The sequence below is a fragment of the Megalops cyprinoides genome, chromosome 18, assembly GCF_013368585.1.
Source record: "Megalops cyprinoides isolate fMegCyp1 chromosome 18, fMegCyp1.pri, whole genome shotgun sequence".
In the NCBI taxonomy this organism is placed as follows: domain Eukaryota; kingdom Metazoa; phylum Chordata; class Actinopteri; order Elopiformes; family Megalopidae; genus Megalops; species Megalops cyprinoides.
Genome location: NC_050600.1, coordinates 7,488,645 through 7,509,872, shown reverse-complemented (window position 1 = coordinate 7,509,872; position 21,228 = coordinate 7,488,645). Strand labels below are relative to the sequence as shown.

Here is a 21,228-nt window from a genome sequence, read left to right as displayed (position 1 = left end):
GCCTAAAAAGTCTCCCCTGTCTGCAGTGGCTTAAATGTTTTTGCGCAGCAGGTAGATCTAAAATCGTGCCTGACGTTCGGTCACAATGCTGTCCACCACCTTCTCAGAGACCAGGTTTTCTGAACGTTCTCGGAGCATTCTTCCCATGTTCCTCATGTCCTCTCCCTCTCCACAGGCTTCGGCTCCAGTTTCCTGCCCAAGGAGGAGAGCGTGACCACGGCCCCAGAAGTCATCCGGGAGGACTACCAGGCCAGCAGCCAGGTGAGTTAACCAGCGCCTGTCCTCGCAGCTGTGTACCTGGACACTCATCCCCCTCCGGCAGTCCGGCGTCTCTCTCAGATGATGGATGGTCTCTGCTGCCCGCCTGCGTCTTTGTGACAGGACTGTAATGAAGACTAATATGCGTGGCAGTGAGCAGCGCAGAGCTCTCATCTGTGAGTGGCCTTCTGCCTGGTCTCTGCCGCTGCAATGTGCAGAGCTGGTCCGGATCCTGTGTGTTGGTAATTTTGTCCATAATTTGACATTTTGTGATTGCTTTCAGTGGTGCAGTTCTTGTTTTGCAAGCTCAGTGTGAATTTTTAGTACCACAGGCCCTTGTGAGGGCTTTCTCTCATGTGTGTGGGCAGAAGGTTGTGAATGACAGGTAAATTTCCATACAAAGGGCTATGAAAAAAAGAACAAAAAGAAACTACCACTGTTGCCACAACTATTGCAACAGTAGTAGTTTCGTTTTGTTTTTTTTTTGCCAAAAATAAAAACCTTGAGGTACCTGATTATCGCACTTCTTACCCCAGGGTTCAGTCCAAATTCTGTTTTAACGTTTAGTTAAATTTTGCCTTGATTACTGTTACATATTTCCCTTCATCAGTGGTTGTAACACAAGAATGAGTTCATGTAATGGAGTCATGTAATAGGTATGAGAGGAGAGACACCTGTGCCTGTTGTCGCGTGGGTGGCTGCAGTGAGTAAGTGTTGAGTAAGCTGTGAGTACAGTGTTGGCAGTAACTCCCTTCCCTCCCCCTTCCTCTGTTCCTCCTCAGGTGTTCCACGAGTGCTTCCTCAATCCCTGCCAGAACAGAGGGACGTGCGAAGAGGTGGGGGCGGGTTATTTGTGTTCCTGCCTCCCGGGATTCACAGGTGTGGTGGAGCTCAGTTCACACCCCACCGTCCCGCTGTCTCCGTGACCGCCGATGTGCAATGTTCACGTCGCCACACCCTTTGCTTTTACCTGCTGCCATCCTGATTCACACTGATACTGATTGGCTAATAGATGACTCTGTGGTTGGGAGCTCAGATATGTTACATTGCATTACATTATTTAGCAGATTTTCTTATCCAGAGTGACTCACATACAGTAGGTTACAGTTTTTACATGCTGTCCATTTATACAGCTGGACATTTACTGGGCAAATTGTAGGTTAAGTACCTTGTCTAAGGGTACAGCAGCAATGTCCCAGCGGGGAATCAAACCAGCAACCTTTCAGTGACGAGCTCTGCTGCTATTGAACACCACGTTGAACTGGCCATGATGCTCGTGGCTGTTACACATGTTTATGCTGCTATGGTACCTAGCAATACATTTCTGCCAGCATATTCTATCCAGGATTTAAATGGGTCCACTACATTCAGCGCTCTCTCAGGCGCTGAATGTGACAGCCCTGTCCCAGCCCAGCAGGGCGGGTCTGTTATTTAGCGCTGGACTGAGCTGTACTGGGATCAGCATCTCGGTAACCCCCCCACCTGTCCCTCTCCCCGCAGGATCGAAATGCGAGAGTGACATTGATGAATGCGAGTCGACTCCGTGCCAGAACGGCGGTCTCTGTAAGGATGGCATCGGGAAGTTCCTGTGCAAGTGCCAGCCTGGCTACGTGGGTACGTCATAAATACAGCCACTTGTTCTCCCTGCACGGTGCCTCCTGATCTACTTTTGTGACACTGACAAACTGTAAGTGACATAGGTAGATTGGTAGAAAAAGGTAGATAAAAGTTTCAGATCTTCAGATTTTCAGATCAGTTCATTGTGCAACCTCTTAGGTTTAATAACTATACATGTGCAATAAGCTCACTTATTGCAATTTTTCAACATGTTATCTTATTGGTGTAGCACTTTAATTTACTCTTATGTGTATGAATACATGCTACCTGCATTTTTTTTATTGTTCTATTGTTTTATGCTGTGTGCTTTCGTTTTCCCACATGCTTGATTCTTGGCAAAGCAATTTCCTTTTTGGATTGATAGATAGATCTTAAGATATCTTATCTTAGATACGCATGACACGTATTTGAATATTATACCTCAAGAGATAATGGTTCTTTGACCTGTGCACCAGCCCTGTACTGTTAACGGAGAGAAACATGCCTGTAAAACCCAGTAAAAGATGGATGTCTTCTGCTTTGCCATACGTTTGCGTGGCGGTATGCTCTGGTGCACCTTCATCCTTCAGCCTTACTGGCAGCTGTGTAGACGGCCCTGTCTTTGTCCACCTGTTGGCATCAGTATTGATCGATGAGTCCTTCCTAAGGCAACCTGTGTGAGGTGGAGGTGAACGAGTGCAGCTCCAGCCCCTGTTTGAATGATGGCGTCTGCGTGGACGAGGTCAACCAGTTCAGCTGCAACTGCCCCGACGGCTACACAGGTGAGAGGCCTGGCATGCACCTGCAGCTGGGTGACCAGCTCACGGTCATTTGTAGATGTTTCATTTTTTAAAAAATTTTCAGATCACCGATGTGCAGAAGCTGCACAGGTTCACTGATCTATGTATTATGTGAATGGGGATGACACAGTGGGCTTAGTGAATTGGATGAGCCATCAGTATTATTTAAAGATCAGAGAAGGCACATGGTAAATGTGCATCTGCACCGCGTTGTTGCAAAAAAGAAATGGTTCACAGTGACAGGTAAAATGGCTTCACTGATGCCATAATGGTTAGAGCTAGCCCTGTGTTGTCGATCTTTAAGTTTAGACCACTTAGATAGTTTTTCCTTTGGGTGTCAGTAGTGAGCAGAATGCGGTTCTAAAACCTATTCACATCAAACACGTCAAACATCATGTGTCTGGAGGATGTCACTCTGTTCTTTCAATGCACCATTTCCTTTGAAAAACCTCGATTCAATGCACACGCACCTTTAAGTGGCATATTGAAAATTAAAAGCCTGTAAATCAAAAGCACAAGAATTAGTCAGGTTGTAATGTATATTTTCAGTTTTCGATTGTATTATGGGCAGCATAATACAGTCTTTTGCTCTGCTTTGGAATATCTCACCATTTCCAGACTGGCATGCTTTCCTGTTCTGCAGTGGTCAAATGTCAAATGCTGAATAACCAATCAGAAACTCAGCCGCACATTCTCACAGGACTGTGTTACACTAACCTCACCAGAGCATTGCTGATGATGCCTTTTTTGCTTTTTCTGCTTTGTTTTACCCCTGAAAGGCGTGCACTGTGAGCTGGAGATTGACGAGTGTCTGTCGAACCCGTGTCAACACAAGGGGGTGTGTGAGGACCTGACGGGAGGGTATTCCTGCACCTGCGCTCAGGGCTTCATCGGGGATAGCTGCGAGATCGACATAAACGAGTGCCTCAGCGCCCCCTGCCTGAATGGAGGAATCTGTTCAGATGGCATCAACAGCTTTACGTGAGCATTCACCTCGGCCAATCAACCATTGCAGTATTATAATAAGATCCATTCATCTCAAATGTAACAGTCCTGACCCTAACAGGTTAAATATGTGGTATGGTTTTAGACGCTTTTAGATACCTGACACCTCTTAGGTAAAATAACAGTAATATAATGAATTATGTATTTTTTATTATTTTTGATACAGTACCAGTCAAATATTTGGACACACCTTTCTTTCTTTATGTTTAGTATTCACAAAGCTGTGAAATAACACAAATGGAATTATGTACGTAAAATCATAATTTATGTAAGGTGCTGCTGTTGCACACGCACACACACACACACACACACACACACACATACACACATATGTATATACATGTGAGCATGTATATATGGTATGTGCTGTATGCATGTAAATGTCCATGTGCCACAGGTGCCGGTGTCTCAGCGGTTACACAGGACGGCTGTGTGAGATGGATGTGAATGAGTGTATCTCCAGCCCCTGTCTCCATGGAGCCACCTGCGAGGACGGCCGGGGCTTCTTCACCTGCAGGTGCCCTCCTGGGTTCAACGGAACCAGGTGTGAGACAGGTATAAACACCAAAGCAACAGAGAGTGGAAGGTGGAGTCACCGATTCGGAATGGTCAGATTTGGTACCGCTTCAGAGAGTGGGATTGGAACCAAATGATTTTCACCGAGAAGAGCCGTATCAGGGGGACCTCATCCTAGTCAATTATACGCACATTTCTTTGTGCTACAAATTGAAATATTAATCCCCCACTGAGACAGATCTTTGATCCAGCATCACTCTGCCAAAGTCCTGGTCTCCCTAAGTGTTGAGTGTTGAGGCAGTGTTGAATAAGGACACATGCTGTCATTTTTCCAGGGCTGGTTGCTCTTGTGTGATTGTGCTAATTAGCTAAGGCTGATTGACCATGTGTGACAGTGTTATTTACCTGAAAGGTGTGGTTCTGTTTGCCTGAAGCTGATTTCTCCTGTGTGGTTGTGCTGTTGGTTAATGTGTTCATGCTCCTCAGAGATGTCCTCCTCATTCAACCTGGACTTTGAGGTGTCCGGTATTCACGGTTTCGTCATGATGGATGGCGTCATGCCCTCCCTCACGGAGATCACCAGCACCTTCTGGATGAAGTCGTCTGACACCACCAACTACGGCACGCCCATTTCTTACGCTGTGGAGGGAGGAAGTGACAATGCCTTCCTGCTGGTCGACTACAACGGGTAAATCCCCGCTGATTTCTTCTCTACTTCCTCTTTTCCATTGGCATTCACTTTCATGTTTTCTGCTCCTCTAATGGTGCAAAGTATGATCAGATTGCTATGACCTTAGCAATCAAATGAAATGCAAACTGCAGGCAATGTAAGACGGTAAAAGGTAGAAGTTAGGCAGTGCAAATCTAAGGTCTATGGTCTCCACTAAAATGGCTAGCCGCTAATTCTGCCGCCTCTTGGAAAGAAATCCTGTTCAGTCATTGTTTGATATAGTCCTGTAGGACACACACACACACACACGTAATCGTCGTCTCGGGTTCTTGCATGTCTGCTCAGATGGGTCGTGTACGTGAACGGGAAGGAGCGGATCACGGACTGCCCGGCGGTCAACAACGGGCGCTGGCACCACATCGGCGTGACCTGGAGGAGCTCGGATGGGGACTGGAGGGTCTACATCGACGGGAACCTCTCGGACGGAGGGAAAGGCTTGTCGGTTGGCACCACTATCCAAGGTTTAGTGCTGCGTTAGGCAGAACGTTCTTTACCAGTTTTTCCTCATACCAGAAAGCTTGTTGCTTCTTGCTCCCGAACCACTCACCACAGAGCAGGGCGCTGAGTGTTAGCGCTGTTTTTGATTCTCATTAAATCAAATACATTCTTGTATGTTATTGTTATACTGATCTGTGGTTTGTGCTGTTGCTCTTGATAAGGGCATCTGCTAAATGAATGTAATGTAAGTGTTTGTCACTTGTGGTCATTGTGTGTTGTCAGCACAGGTGCACAGGGGTGTCTTGGGTAATGTTTGACCTCTTCTTTGCTGGTTGAAGATATGGTTGGTGGTGACTGTTAACCTATAGAGGGGGCCTTGTCTGTAACGTTTTTATCTCTGCAGGGGGAGGGGCGCTGGTTCTGGGGCAGGACCAGGACCAGAAGGGTGAGGGCTTCAACCCCGTGGAGTCCTTCGTGGGATCCATCAGCCAGCTCAACATCTGGAACTACGTTCTCACCCCTCAGCAAGTAAATCTGGAGGAAAAAGTCCTGTGTCCTGAGACTGATTAATCTCCCTGTGCAGTCGCATTACACCATGGCAAACAGAAGTGGAGAGTGCAGACAAACCTCATTCTTTACACTGAAGCAGTATCCTGGTCAGGGCCAAGCAGGGAAAGCTGTCTGTTTGTTCCCTGGAACCTGAACTGTGTTTTGTTAGGTAGAGCAATGTCTTTTGGTTATAGTCAAGGACTGGTAGCTCCACCCATTAAGGGGTTAATGAAGATTCACCCTGTCACTGGAAAAAAAATCTCTCCATTGTCTTTTTGTTTAGATCAAAGCGTTAGCCACTAGCTGTCCAAAGGACATTTTCCGAGGCAACGTATTCGCCTGGCCAGACTTCCTCCGAGGGGCTATGGGAAGAGTGAAGATCTCAGAAAAGAGCATATTCTGTGCTGGTAGGTGCCACGTCATGGTCATACTGTATCACTATACTTTAGCTCTGATGCTTATGAACAGCACCATGCAGTAATCATTAGGGCATTGGGCTTTAAAGCTGAAGGCGGTGCGTTTATATTTGTATTGCAGACAAGGCCCTTACTGCACAATACCTGGGTCATGACATGTAAATGGGATGCTAGATATCAAATGAAAAACCGACATGTCAAATGAGGTATAACTGAAATCTGATCTATACATTATGGACTCAAAAGAACCTTGCAATAGGTGTTCAGCTCAATAAATGAACAATGTTAAATCTTAAAACGTAACGATGGCTTTATGCCTGTCTGTCTGTCAGACTGCCCCCTGCTGGAGAATAGTGTCCCCCACCTGCATGCCTCCAGCACTGCGGTGAGCCCTGGCTCCCAGGTGCAGCTGTACTGCGATCCTGGGTTCGACCTGGTGGGGGAGTCAGTGCAGAAGTGCCTCAACATGGGAGCGTGGAGCCACCCTTTGCCCCGTTGTGACAGTAAGTAACCAAAAGACAGGAGAAGCAGAGAGGGGCGGGGGGAAACAGGGGAAGGCCTTCTCCACACCCCGACTCAATCAGACAGTGATAATGATAATCCATTACAGTACAGTGCCCTTGTAGATGCTTAATAAATCATAAATAATTAATAACTAAAATTATTCATGCTATATTATTAATGTTTAACATTATTATTATTATTAAATTGTGTTTTACATGAATAATTTTTGGTAATGGTGCTGTTTAGGAGATCTGGGAAAACCATATACAAAGAGACAATTTGCACAGCTGGTGGACATATTTGCAGCATATCAGTTGTTCATACTGTCTCTTTTAAATGTGGGAGTAAGGAACAAAGAACAAGGTTTTACCTCTGAAATCATCTGAAATTAATTACATTACTTTTTGTTACTAGACAAAAAGTGGACATTTTAATTACCATCGAAATCATCCTGTGAATTGCTCTTTTGCTCAGATGAAAGATATTACCAATATACCGGTATAACTGGGTAGATGAAATCTCATGGCAACTCTGATGATGCTGTAGGAGTTAAAACTTTATAACGTTATCTCTTGTTAAACGAGTTAAAAGAGCTGTTATCCTGAGAGGATGTTGTTGATTAGTTTTGCCTTGATGTTGATGTTCTGGGATAGTTGAATGCTGTCGAAAGAGTTGTTGAGGGAAGAGGGTTGCTCTGGCTGCTCTGTACCTTCTGTGTGCTTAAGGCAAACCTTCTCCCTGAAGGTTTATTTGGAGTAGCACACAGCCTCACCTGCAACATAGCCCCCCACCACCTACAAATATTACAATGCTGATGTTTTGCAGAGGTGAGCTGTGGGCCTCCCCCGCCCCTGGAACACGGCCTGTACGCTGGCACCGATTTCCACGCCGGCAGCTCCGTGACGTACCAGTGTAATTCCGGCTTCTACCTGCTGGGGGACGCCAAGGTGCTGTGCGCCAACAGCGGGGTCTGGAGCGGGAACCCTCCGGCCTGTCTCGGTACGCACTGACGTCTTCGGCAGACACATTATCCTGCTTCAGGATCCTTTATCTGGGGGGGTGCAGCATTGTCTCCACCAGATGGCGCAAGTGTGCACCTCGCTGTCTAAGGGTTCAAAGAGCCTGCGTTTTAATGAATAAAACTCTGAATGCTTCCACAAACAAAATACTGTACTACACAGCGCTACTGTGTCTGTGTGCTTGGTAGCACATGCAAAGCGAGCCTGCAGTGGTTTCACCTTACAGAACGTCACCTTTCCCGGAATGGCTGAAACAAGAGAAGAAGAAACATGGCCCAGCAACAATGCGTGGGGAAGATCAGAAACCACAAGACCAGTAATAATAAGTCTGTAGCTTTGGCTGATTGGTATGAGGCACCTTGCCATTTGTCTCAGTTTCAGTAGGGGCACAGCCTGTGGACTCGGACCTTGGTGCATCATTGCGTGTCCCCACGTGTGTCTTTCAGCCTAAGGTGATTCTGTTTAGACAGAACATTGCTGGTTGTCGTTTAAAGGTGTGCTGCACTATGAGGTCCTGTGTACTTTTGGTTAAGGCTTAGGCATTGAGATAGGTTTCACTTCAGATCAAGAAAGCGGGGAAAACCACAGCAAACTTCCTTCAACAGATGTACTGTATTCAATAATGAATAAAAGATTTACTTTGAGATAAGTGTGAAGTGATCAATATTAAGCAATATTAATATTGCTGATTCCTAATTATAATCTCAAGTCAGCTAGACAAAGGTCTTTTAGTTGTTATGCTACGTGATTGTTGAATTCTCTTCCAATGTGTTGTAATTCTGAACTGTCTACAGCACCCTGGAGCACCTTGGTGTGAAGTGCACTATTTTAAAATAAAATTGATGGATTGAGCGACACCAAGCACTTTGCAATGCCGTGAACCGTGTGTGTGTTGTGCAGATGTGGATGAGTGTGCCCTCGGCTCAGACTGTGACACCCACGCCAGCTGCCACAACACAGACGGCTCCTACACCTGCACCTGTGTACCACCCTATAGTGGTGATGGAAAGAACTGCACAGGTGAGAGTCACCATTCACCTGTGTTATTATTATTATTACTATTATTATTGTTGTTGTAGTTGTTGTTCAGGCTGAAATACATCAGAAAGCGGCAGTGCACTTTCTTAAATGTGAAAGGTTGAAGCCCTGTCTACATAAGTTTAAGGGTGGAAGGTCAATCAATTAGGATGTTTAAAATGGTTATGGTCCACAGCCTATTGGACTGCTTTCACCCAAGACAGGTTGGGTGAATATGTCTCCTTCTCTTTTTTGTTGTGGATCAGAACCGGTGAAATGTAAAGACCCGGGGTCCCCAGAATTCGGCTATCGGGATGGAAGCATCTTTATTATGGGAAGTGAAGTGGTCTTCACCTGTGAGGAGGGCTACGAGCTGATTGGTTGGGCTGAGATCACATGCCTAGAGTCGGGAAACTGGGATCACCCTTTCCCATACTGCAGAGGTAAAAGAGTGTTTTAACTCTCTCTCAGTTGTGTTAGCACATGTGATCTGATTCAATTGTAACAAGTACCAATGATTATTAACATAGTATGATAAATTTCTCTCAAACTTGGCCCAAGAGACCCCAAGTCTTCAAAACAGGAACCAGTTCATTAGCTTTATCATAAAATTTTCTGACACCAGATTATTGTGGTTGTACTCCCCACCTGAGACATACCAAAAGTACCCGTCACCTGTCTGCTTGGTGTGTATTGGGGAATGGCTCTTTATTAACAAGACATCTAACCTTATAAGACAGCAGGTTACAGTAGAGGTAACTCTATAATACACATATTGGGTGTTGAAGTCAGAGGTTTTTTAACGTACAGAGCGGCAAACGGCTTGTTTTGATCCAGACAAACCCGGCTCTCTTATTTACGTGCTTGCGAATGGATTAATCGAACGGCACTCGATTTGTGCACAGGCAGCGCGGTTTCGCATAGGTGTCACTCCCAACCAGGTCAGCGACCCTCTGGAACAGTGACGGCCAATTATATAGGCAGCTGCTGCTTTGTTCGCCGCGGTTCTGGAACATTTCGATTTTCTGCAGGAACTGCAATCTGAAATCCCCCGTGTATACAGCAAACACTGGCTCCGGTCCACGCGCTCGGTTGTTTGACTGCGGTGGGGCGGTGTAGAGCAGCGGTTTAAGCCCGGCAGGGTCTCAGGTGTGAGACGGGGGCAGCCGTTGTGTGCCCGCGCTGCCTAACTGAGGAGTAAATACCGTGAGTAAATGTGCGTGGTTTGACGGTGATTCCCTTTGCCTCACGGTCTGTCCCGCAGCGCTGTCCTGTCGAAGGCCGGCCATCCCGGAAAACGGACTCATGAAAGGGACGAACTTCACTTTCGGAAGCAAGGTGACTTTCAGGTATCGCGGTCAGACATTTCAAAAAGCATGTCACTGTCTCCTGTGACCGACACATGTAAAAGAGGCAGCGCCCTGAGGCATTGGTGCGGTTTCTGTAGGATCAAAGTGTTGTTTTCAACATTCAGAAAATGTATCTAAAAGTCAAAAAAAAAATGCATTCTCTATCTGCCTATTATGCACTGCTTTCATATAACATTTTATTACAGTGCTGTCATTTAGCAGACAGTCTTATCCAGAGCGACTTACATAGGTTACAATTTTTTCACGTTATCCATTTATACAACTGGAAATTTACTGAGGCAATTCCAGGTGAAGTGCCTTGCCCAAGGGTACAGCAGCAGTGCCTCAGCGGGGAATCGAACCAGCAACCTTTTCGTTACGAGTGAACAACATGATTTACAGAACTGAATTAAAAGCCTAAACTAAAACACAGATGTGGTGGATGGGCTATTCACATCATAACAGTTTAAATGTATCACATTAGGTAACCTTCCAGTTAGACAATTCGGTAACTATTCCAAGAATAAGTACACGTCCAAAAAAGTGTTCAATTTGAGCTCGTATCTAATGGAACATTGTCTAGTGTTCAAACATACCATAATTGAGCGGGCAAGAATATGAGCAGAGAATCTACCCTTATTAAAGCTTATCCTCTCAAGCATTCTCATGGTTTTCAATATAATTGAGCCTAATGGTATCAAACTGCTGTCTTCACTCAGTATTTTTGGTTGTTGAGAACGGCTCTTACTCCCTCTCCAGCTGCAAGAAAGGGTTTGTCCTGCGGGGTTCAGCAGATATCCAGTGTCTGGCTAGCCTGAAGTGGAGCAGAGTGCCCCCTGTCTGTGAGGCTGTTACATGCAACGAGCCCCCATTCGTAGAGAATGCGGATGTCACCGTCACTGGGAAAACCTACCTGTCTATTGCCACGTACACCTGCAGAGAGGGGTACAGGTAAGAACACTCTCACCTGTGAAATGTCCTGTAAGGTTATATGTGACCCTTCTAAAATATGCTAAGGAAAGCTTTAAAGATCTTATTTTTTTGCAGTTTTTCTTTATGTTATGTTTCGACACATAGCATAGTTTTTCATAACCATTGCCACAATGCACTTCATCACTGTTACTGCCTTAAATACACATAAACTGACTACATATACTGTGTATGTTTTTACTATAGACTGCGTATGCTTTTTGAATGTGGGCATTCTGTCTAGCAGGCATGCTGTTCAGGTGTTACTCACTCCCATGTAATGCGCTGTGGCCACACATTACCGCAGATGGCTTCAGTAACAGTGCATTGTGTGGATGTAACATGTAATGAGACGCTAGCTTTAAGATTGCAGGGTCCTGCAAAGGTGTCTTGCGAGGCGTCGGGGCAGTGGAGCGACCCCATCCCCCTGTGCGCCACAGTTAGTTGCGGAGACCCCCCTGCCCTGAGGGACGCCGTGACGGTCGGCGTCAACTTCACCCTGGGCAGCCAGGTGCACTACGTGTGCAAAGAAGGGTAACTGTTCCTCCTTCGCCTCTGTACTGATGTCTCTCTTAACTTGAAGGAGCTTGAATGAAAATTAGGGTAGGAGCAGAAAACAGTCTGAGAGCAGGTGTGCTCGCTGTATACGCTGAACCATATGGCTTTCTCTTTTGATGTTGGAGGAACGCTAACTGTCAAGTGAATGACCAGGCACTGTTGGCCTCCACCTCTTGCTGCAGGTACACTTTGATCGGACCGGAGACCAGGGAGTGCCTGTCAAGCGGCAAGTGGAGCCAGAGCTCCGCCCAGTGTGTGCCCCGCTCCTGCGGCCCGCCTCCTCCCATCGACCACGCCTTCCCAGAGGCGGGCCATCAGCTGTTTGGGGACACCGCCATCTACTTCTGCGCCGATGGCTACAGCGCGGCCAACAACTCCAAGGTCCTCTGCAACTCCCAGGGCATGTGGGTGCCGCCCGAGGGCCAGGAGGCACCCCGCTGCATCGCAAATTTCTGCCAGCGCCCGCCTGACCTTCCCCACGCCATCCTGGACTCCATCAACAAGCCCAAGTACAGCAGCAACACCGAGGTCAGCTACAAGTGTGAGGAAGGGTTCATGCTCAACACCACGGCGATCCTCAAGTGCATCATGGGAGGGGAGTGGGTACCCTCGCCCTTCGGCATCGGGTGTGTCCCCGTGCGTTGCGCCAAGCCTGTGAGCATTGAGAACGGGTACGTCAGTGGGACTAACTACAGCTTTGGCGCGGTGATAGCCTACAGCTGCGACAAGGGCTTTCTGATCCAAGGGGAAAAGAGGAGGACCTGCAAGGCCGACGGGGAGTGGGGCGGGGTCCTTCCATCCTGCCAGCCTGTGCCCTGCCCTAGTCCTCCTCTGCTTAAGAACGGCTTCATCAAGGTAACAGTGTGCTAGCTAGCATCACAACCCCCATGAAAACGTGTTCTGCAGGCATAATGTTAGCTCTGAACCACAACCATTCCAAAGCAAATTTACACAGGCATAGGCAAAGTCTTGAAAAGCAGTGAGTTCATAGGTCTTTTTTGTACTAAACACTACTTTTTTGTTTTGTTTATTTAAACATATTGTGTGTTGTGGCCCACAGACCAAAAGCCGCTTCGTGTTCAACAGCAAGGTGACATACGCCTGTGACCCGGGATTCCGCCTGACGGGCAAGCCGGAGCGCGTATGCCAGGCCAATCACCAGTGGTCCAATGAAGACCCACCCACCTGCGTTCTCCTCACCTGTGATACCCCTCCTACCATTGCACATGGCCACTACAAGGGCTCCACCTTCGAGGTGGGCCAGAAGGTGGAGTATGTCTGTGACGAGGGGTATGAGCTCACGGGCGATGCCGTCTGGACCTGCCTGAAGTACGGCAAGTGGGACATGTCCAGGACCCCCCAGTGCACCCCTGTCCAGTGCCCTGAACCCCCCTTGGAGGAGAACCACCTGGTCCTTAAGAGCCTGGACTCTGATTCTGGAAGTATCCAGCTCTCTTGCGAGGATGGCTACGTCCTACACGGTGCTCAGTTCCTCCGCTGCACCCCAGCTCAGGAGTGGAATGACACCTTCCCCATCTGCAAGCAGGTGTTCTGTGGGTCGCCCCCCGAGGTGCCCTTTGGGGACCCCTCCGTCACGCCCTCCTACTTCGGGAGCGTGGTGACCTACACCTGCATGGACGGCTTCACGCTGAGGTCGGGGAGCACAGTCACCTGTCAGGCGGATGGGCACTGGAGCGCTCCCTTCCCAGAGTGCACCCCGGTGGAGTGCCCACAGCCCGAGGAGATTCCGCACGGCATAGTGGACGTCCAGGGCCTCTTGTACCTCAGCACTGCCATCTACAGCTGCAAACCGGGATACAGCCTGGAGGGGAACTCCACGGTGCTGTGCGGGGAGAACGGGCTCTGGATCGGAGGGGTTCCGGTGTGCCAGCCCATCGAGTGTACCGCGCCGAAGGAGATCCCCAACGGGATGGTGTCCTACTCCAGGCTGCAGTTCAGGCACACGGTCACCTACGCCTGCAGGCGAGGTTTCCGTCTGGAGGGGTCCGAGTCGCTGAACTGCCTGGAAACGGGTGAGTGGGACAAAGAGACCCCCGTCTGCGTGCAGATCTACTGCACCCCACCACAGCCCATTGAGAATGGCTTTGTAGAAGGCCAGGACTACAAGTTTGGGGTGACCATATTCTACAGCTGCTTCCCCGGGTTCCAGCTTGTGGGCCATAACCATTTGACCTGCGAGGAGACTGGGTGGTCCAGCTCGATCCCAACCTGCGTACCCACCGACTGCGGCCTACCCCCTCACATTGACTTTGGGGAGTACATTAAAACTGTAAACCCCAGTGGCGAACCAGACGGAGCTTATCTACACCTCTCGATGACGTCCAAGCCTGGGGGTGAAGCGGTATTGTCGACAGACTTGAGCTTCCTGCAGGGCACATTGATCGTGTACCACTGTCACATGGGGTATGAGCTGAGTGGGGTCTCGGCGCTAGTCTGCCAGGAGGACGGGTTGTGGAATGGAACTGCTCCTGTGTGCCTACCTGCAGACTGTGACCCTCCGGCCAGCCCCGAGCATGGCTCCGTGACTTTCTCAGACACAGCACTGGGCAGCTTGGTCCAGTATAACTGCGATGAGGGCTATGAACTGGAGGGGCAAACCATTCGGCAGTGTGTTTCGGGTAGGCAGTGGAGTGACACCGCCCCCTACTGCAAGGCTGTGTCCTGCGGGGACCCGGGGGTAATTGCTAATGGTACGATCCTGGGGAATTCCTTCACATATCTGAGTGTCATTCGTTATGAGTGCCATGCTGGATTTCTCCTGCAGGGCAGTGACACCAGCAGCTGCCTTTATGATGGGCAGTGGGACAGCAAGAAACCCTGGTGTGAGCCTGTATCCTGTGGGCCACCAGTAGTCCCAGGTGATGTCAGAGTGGAAGGGGAGTACTACACCTTCAACAAACAAGTATTGTATAGCTGCAAGAGTGGCTTTGTCCTGGAGGGGCCAGCTAGCAGTTTGTGTCTGGCCAATGGGAATTGGAGCCACACGAGCCCTATGTGTCGACCAGCTGTCTGCGGCAGACCCCCCCTCATCCTGAATGGCCACCTCCAGGGGTCAGACTTTGGCTACAAGAGTGAAGTGACATACGTGTGTGACGAGGGCTACACCCTAATCGGGAGGTCCCAGCTGGTGTGTCAGGGCGACGGGTTGTGGGACGCCCCGCCTCCAAGCTGCGTGATCATCACCTGTGACCCGCCAGAGGACATCAGCCATGGTTACCTGAACGGGACCAGCTTTAACTTCGACGACGTGGTGGAGTATGTGTGCTTCCCAGGGTACCAGGTGGTGGGTAACCCTTTCCTGCGCTGCTCGTCGGCAGGGACCTGGGTGGGGGCGGTGCCCGAGTGCCGGGCATGCGTCTGTGACTCACCCGTCCTGAAGTTCGGGGCGGTGCTGGGCAGGGATCACGCCTGCGGGGACAAGGTGTGGTTCCGCTGTGATGAGGGGTACAGGACGTTAGGCCCATCAGAGGCCACCTGCGAGAAGGGCGGAGTCTGGAGCCCGGGCGTGCCTGTCTGCGGGAGGGCTAGGTGCTCCGCCCCGCCCCCCGCGGTGCCCAACGCCGTCCTGCAGGGGGGCAGCGCCACTTCACCCGAGACGGTCACCTACAGGTGTAGGCCTGGCTACCAGATGAGTGGCTATGCCCACCTCACCTGTACCGGGAGCGGCAGGTGGAGCGAGCCACGTCCCACGTGCAAGCCGGTGTCCTGCGGAGTGCCCCCACCTGTCCCAAATGCACAGGTCATCGGGGACACGTTCACGTTTGGGAGCCAAGTACGGTACAGGTAAAGAGAGCAGTGGCAGCTATCCAGAACTGACACGTTCACATGACTGTAGGACATGAGCTCAGCTAAACACTGAATCTGCACTACATGTATGTAATGTTAGGTGGACTGCAGGGAAGGATATAGCTGTTCCAGTCTATTACAGCCTTTTCAGGCTTTACCAGAAGAAGATTAGTCCACTGTGGAAGCCAGCTACAGGAGGCTACAATTTAGGACACTGACCTGCCGCTAGCGAAAAGTCAAAAAGGCCCAGCCTGCCGTGTTAAATCTGTCTCTGGCTCTGTGTCAGTGATGTACTGAATTATGCATGATTACTGTATATATGTGCAGTTGCAGTTGTTTTAGATTCATTATAAATCATTGGTGTTGGACCACAGTAGACCTAATGGATAGGTATCACTGCATGTTCGGCAAGAGACTTTTAAAGTCTTGTCATAAGCAGTGTTGAACGTTTTTTTTTCTACATGAAAAGGTATGAAATTCTCTCTCCCGTAAATCTGACATGATTGAGTAAGGCGTGGTGTCTCCGTGCAGCTGTCTGAAAGGGTTCGAGCTGGAGACGCAGACGGACACCCTGAGCTGTCTGAGCGACGGCACCTGGTCGCCCCACAGAGTCCGATGCAGGCCGCAGCCTTGCGCTCTGCCCGCCAACCTCACCCACGTTGTCATCACAGGGGAGGAGGTCAGCCCCGCCGGCAGGACCGTCACCCTCTCCTGCGAGCAGGGGTATCACCTGCAGGGGCCCGAGGTGTCTGAATGCCAGGCGAGTGACCTATGACCTATGTAGACTACACTGGGCTGTTGTGTTTAATCCTGCTGTTCTCAGGCACAGGCATGTAATACACATAGCAGCATGTATCATAGCTGTTTGTCCCAGTCAGTGCCTTGGATGCAGACTCATATGGACACTGTTCATGATGTTAGATGTGATTTTTGATCATTATATGTTTGACTATTATTGTTATTATTATTATTATTATTAATAATATTTTTTGTCTTTTACAGTACTGATGCATTGGTTAACAGTTTGTTTATTTACTCTCTGCAAGGGGGGGACTATGTTAAATCAGTACTGTCATTTTGCAGGGGCTCTCATCCAGAGCAAATTATGCAGGTTATGATTTTGTTAAATTACACAGCTGGATATTTTACTGCGGTAAATGTGGGTGAAGCACCTTGCCCAAGAGTACAGCAGCACTTCCCCTAGTGGGTAACTGAACCAGCAACCTTTTGATTACCAGCCCAGCACCTAACCACTATGCCACACCGCTGCCCAGAGACGCAAATGTATTTAAAGTCACCTGCTTATAAGCAAACTGCCAGCAAGCCTCTTTGAGTTGTTATACGTTACGTCTGCAGGTATTGTGAGTAACTTTTTTTTCGGTTTTTCTGTGTAGCCTGGTGGCAGCTGGTCTCCCGGGTTTTCCTCTGACTCCTGTGTGCCAGTCAGCTGTGGAATGCCCCTTCCCCTGCACCATGGCAACATTGAGGGGGAAAGCTATAACTACGGGGATGTGGTCATATACAAGTGCCTCCCTGGGTTCAAAATACAGGTACTTTTACTACATAAAATATTACTGGTGGGTTACAAATACATGGGTTTCAATAATATATGTAGTAGTATAAGTGTGTTGGAACTACATGGCACATGGTTTGTTTTATCATTAGATTTGAAAATGAATGAAGAAGCATTAATAAGTAATACTCTAATTGTTTATGTATTTATCAAACACACTTCTTTGGTGGTGCTTAACAATGCTCAGAATGTAGCATATCTCACAGTGCACTTATAGAGCTGTTCTTTATTGAAGGCATTCCTGTAAATTTTCTCACCCAAGGGTTCTGCTCATATTAGACACAATTTGGACTGAACCCTGAACATCGTTAGTTGTACCTGTCACACCTGTGCCAGGTTTTTTGGAGGATGGCATTTGAAGTTGACAGGTCTGATGAATAGCTTTTCCAGTATCTCTTTACCATCTCTCAAGAATGTTTCCTGCAGCGGCCCTCCCCAGCCTCCAACACACAGGGATCCACTGTTTCATTCTGAAGAAACTATAAAGCACTTTCCACGGAACTATAACTGAGAATGTATAATGACCTTTAGGAAGGGAGTCACCCTTCATTTCGTTTTTATTTACTGTGAAGTGTACGGTAGATACGGTAAATGCTCTTTCGTCATGTGTGTACATCACAGGGTGACTCTGTGAAGATCTGCCAAGGAGACAAAACATGGAGTGGCGTGCACCCTGTGTGTAATGGTAGGAGAGTAACTCACAACACACTCCCTGTGTGTGTGGCAGTTTGGTGTGTGTGTGTGTGTATGTGTGCATGTGCATGTGAGTGCAGTGTGTGGGTGCAAGTATGTGTGTGTGTGTGTGTGTGTGTGTATGTGTGCATGTGCATGTGAGTGCAGTGTGTGGGTGCAAGTATGTGTGTGTGTGTGTGCGTACGTATGTGTGTTTGGTGTGGGTGTGAGTGCATGTGTATGTATGTGTGTGTGTGTGAGAGTGCAGAATGTGTGTGTGTGTGTGTGACAATGTAGAGTGTGCATGTGTATGTATGTATGTGTGTGTGAGAGTGCAGAGTGTGTGTGTGTGTATGAGACAATGTAGAGTGTGCATGTGTGTGTGCATATGCATGCATGTGTATGTATGTATCTGTATGTGTGCATGTACATGTAGGTATGAGTGCAGTATAAGTGTTTAAGAAAAACCTCAACAAGTGTATCAACAGATCACCATATCTATGAGTCAGTCGCCCTTTGTAAAACCACATGCTCTGCTCCTGTCTATATAAGGATATGCTCTTAACTGATCAAACTCCACTGTAGCCACCCATCAGACATTATTAATCTACCACTGCACAGAGACAGCATGACTTTGCAGATTTTCATTCAGGCATCAGCCTGATAGCAGAGCACAAATCAATTTGCCCTGGTATCACTCTGCTGCTACATCTGCTAATGTAAGTGCTAATGCTTTTTTTCAGCTGTGTCATGTGGCCCACCTCCTTCTGTGGAAAATGCGGTTGCTACAGCAACAGGTGAAACGTACCAAAGCAAAGTGAGCTACGTGTGCGTGTCTGGGCTCCATCTGGTTGGCCCTCAGAACCTTACTTGCCTGACTAATGGAACCTGGAGTCAGCCAGCACCAGTGTGTGAGGGTACATAAACGCTCTCTCAGAGACCTTACAGTTTATATGTAGATACATTACATGAGATATTAGAAAAATATCCTCAGTTCTGTGGCTTTTTTATCAATTTTTGTCAGAAAAAAACATTTATATTAACAAGTTATAATATATAGTGTATAAATATTAATTTCTAACAATTTTGTTAATAATTTACAATTATTAACAATTCTCCTTTTCTTTCCCCTTCTCTCTCTAAATCGTTCTCTCTTTTTCTGTGTCTTGCTTCTTTCAGCTGTTCAGGCTTGTGAAACCCCTGGAAAGTTACTGAATGGGAAGTTTGAGGAACACTACTTGCCCACTGGGGCCGCTGGTGAATTCCAGTGTGACAAGGGCTACTCTCTGGAAGGGGAGTCTTTCATCTTCTGCTTAGACAATGGGTCCTGGAGCTCCCCATTCCCCACTTGTGCACGTATGTCTCTCATGAAGCTATGTTAGTGTAGAGTCCAGCTGGTTTGGCTGTAGAAATATAGTGCGTGATGTTTAGCCTAATATTCAATTTGTTCAACCACTCTGTTCTTCGTAGTCTCTTCTCCTGTTACAGAGCAATCTTTCAGCGGTTGTTGGAGGTAAGAATAAGGAATCTGAGAGATAAAATGGCTAGATTGATGAAGCACCCTCCTTGTAGCTTGCTTTGAAATAATAATGAAATATTTGCTATTTATGTTGGTATAATCATAAGATGTCCCTAATAAGAAATCACTGAGTGTGTTTATATTAATTTAATAAATGCATCTGACAACTTTTCATTTAAACATGGGAAACAACTCTAAGGAGGACTACTTTGCTCTACTTCTGTTTTCTCAATCTTAAACCACAAGCTCTAAGGAACTAATAAAACCACACACAATCACCATAGCAGTACCAGATGCTGGTGTAGTGATTTAGGAGCTGGGCTTGTAACAATTAACTATACCTGCTGCATCTTCCAAGCAAGTAAATCACAGAAAAAAGACCATGATTTGATTGGCTTTTTTTGTAACATGCAATTTCACAGGCACTGTGAAGTTGTTTCTACAGTGATTTCACAATATTAAAACACTAGTGTATTTCAAAAGCCTGTAGATGCAGTTTGGCGTTTCCTAGAGGGAGTGAAAATAAGGTCCATTGTGTGGAACAACAGCATTCCTGTCCCTCCTGTCATAGGTCAAGTACTCTAAACTCTAGTCTCTACATCAGAGCTTTATTCCTTCATTGTACAAGTTGGTGCAAGTCGCACCTCATTATCTCTTTCGACTGGCCGATCTCCTTCTACACCCAACACCAATCAACCCTGTTCCCACAGCCAAGCCCTGCCCCCCACCCCCAGGCCTGACAAGGACAAGCAGCAATGTCACTCAGGAAGCCTTCTTCGTAGGCCAGATGGTGTCCGTCAGCTGCCCGAAGGGCTACCAGACTCAGGGGGCTGCAACCATCACCTGTAAGAGTGACCAGACATGGACCTCCAGCAGTGCGGCTTGCGAGAGTGAGTAGATTGGCCCCAATCACCTGTACAGTACCTAATCACTGAAGAGGGAAAATGGTGACAACACTGCAGTGGGCCCGTTCTACTTGAATGTGGCAATGGTTACTGGCGTTGGATTGGAGGCCAGAGCTTTTGTGGGTTGGAGTCTTGGGATGGATATCTTATTGTTGCAACTCCAACAGCTGCATTAAAAAAACAACTCCCTGGACATTGGAATGTGTTGTAGTTTATCAATTTCTTTTTTTTCCCCCTTTCCACCTTTCTCTCTGTTTCCTCAGTTAAAACCAAAGGATAAAGGAAACACTGCAGCTAAAATTCAGCAAGAGCAGGTGGTAGAAAGCTAAAGTTCTGCTGAAGGTGTTAATAAACTGCCACAGAGAGAATTGTGGTTAGAATTTTCAAGAAATCCCCATTCCTCAGAGAGAAACCATCAATCACATACTACGAATAAGGAATTAACCTAGCATTACTTTAGGGTTAGTCAGAATATCATTCAATACAACATACTGGCAAGCTTTAAACTGCGGGGTGTATGGGAGACTAGCCACTGAACCGACGCAAGGATGGCAGTACTATTAAGATGAAAGGGAATGGAAAATTGTTGTACACCATTCAGTTAAAGTGAAATAAAATTGAAATCTCTTGACTGCTTTCAGGTTTATGTCAATGTGAAAATGCCCTTTACTGCCCAAAACAAAGCAGTACCCTTCAGGACAATCATCTAATCGCTAACCGTCTGCAGACACCAACGTTGCCAATGAGCCACTTGTCAAGACAAGTTTTCTCTTATTTTATTCTCTGCTCTGAGAGCCATCCAACATGCAATATTCCACCAAACATATCTACATATTTTAAATTTTTAGTCAAAATTAAGTGCTGTAACATTTATCAAAACAAATATCTTCATCAGACACCTCTAATTCGCCAAGCTGTCAACATGTGCTAAACCCTCCAGTCATGTCTTGCCCTTCGGTTTTGTGGTGTTTACAATAGCTGTTGACTGTCTGTGAGTGTATTGAAGGATTACAGACAGCTTGCCTGAG

General features: G+C 47.5%; 1 protein-coding gene across 1 annotated transcript in view; it reads left to right on the top strand.

Annotated features, from left to right (window-relative positions):
• The window catches only part of svep1 (sushi, von Willebrand factor type A, EGF and pentraxin domain containing 1), a 73,301-nt gene that overhangs the window by 45,034 nt on the left and 7,039 nt on the right, over nucleotides 1–21,228 (top strand). The window contains exons 20-44 of the mRNA XM_036551803.1: nucleotides 176–261; nucleotides 1,041–1,137; nucleotides 1,759–1,872; nucleotides 2,523–2,636; nucleotides 3,434–3,635; nucleotides 4,057–4,214; nucleotides 4,662–4,863; nucleotides 5,191–5,366; nucleotides 5,747–5,871; nucleotides 6,176–6,299; nucleotides 6,641–6,811; nucleotides 7,638–7,811; nucleotides 8,732–8,851; nucleotides 9,115–9,291; nucleotides 10,113–10,197; nucleotides 10,957–11,148; nucleotides 11,533–11,700; nucleotides 11,907–12,579; nucleotides 12,785–15,528; nucleotides 16,063–16,291; nucleotides 16,926–17,081; nucleotides 17,726–17,789; nucleotides 18,520–18,693; nucleotides 18,956–19,132; nucleotides 20,006–20,185. Of these exons, the coding sequence (XP_036407696.1) occupies nucleotides 176–261; nucleotides 1,041–1,137; nucleotides 1,759–1,872; nucleotides 2,523–2,636; nucleotides 3,434–3,635; nucleotides 4,057–4,214; nucleotides 4,662–4,863; nucleotides 5,191–5,366; nucleotides 5,747–5,871; nucleotides 6,176–6,299; nucleotides 6,641–6,811; nucleotides 7,638–7,811; nucleotides 8,732–8,851; nucleotides 9,115–9,291; nucleotides 10,113–10,197; nucleotides 10,957–11,148; nucleotides 11,533–11,700; nucleotides 11,907–12,579; nucleotides 12,785–15,528; nucleotides 16,063–16,291; nucleotides 16,926–17,081; nucleotides 17,726–17,789; nucleotides 18,520–18,693; nucleotides 18,956–19,132; nucleotides 20,006–20,185 (6,882 nt within the window). The remainder of the gene's footprint in view (nucleotides 1–175; nucleotides 262–1,040; nucleotides 1,138–1,758; nucleotides 1,873–2,522; nucleotides 2,637–3,433; nucleotides 3,636–4,056; nucleotides 4,215–4,661; nucleotides 4,864–5,190; nucleotides 5,367–5,746; nucleotides 5,872–6,175; nucleotides 6,300–6,640; nucleotides 6,812–7,637; nucleotides 7,812–8,731; nucleotides 8,852–9,114; nucleotides 9,292–10,112; nucleotides 10,198–10,956; nucleotides 11,149–11,532; nucleotides 11,701–11,906; nucleotides 12,580–12,784; nucleotides 15,529–16,062; nucleotides 16,292–16,925; nucleotides 17,082–17,725; nucleotides 17,790–18,519; nucleotides 18,694–18,955; nucleotides 19,133–20,005; nucleotides 20,186–21,228) is intronic.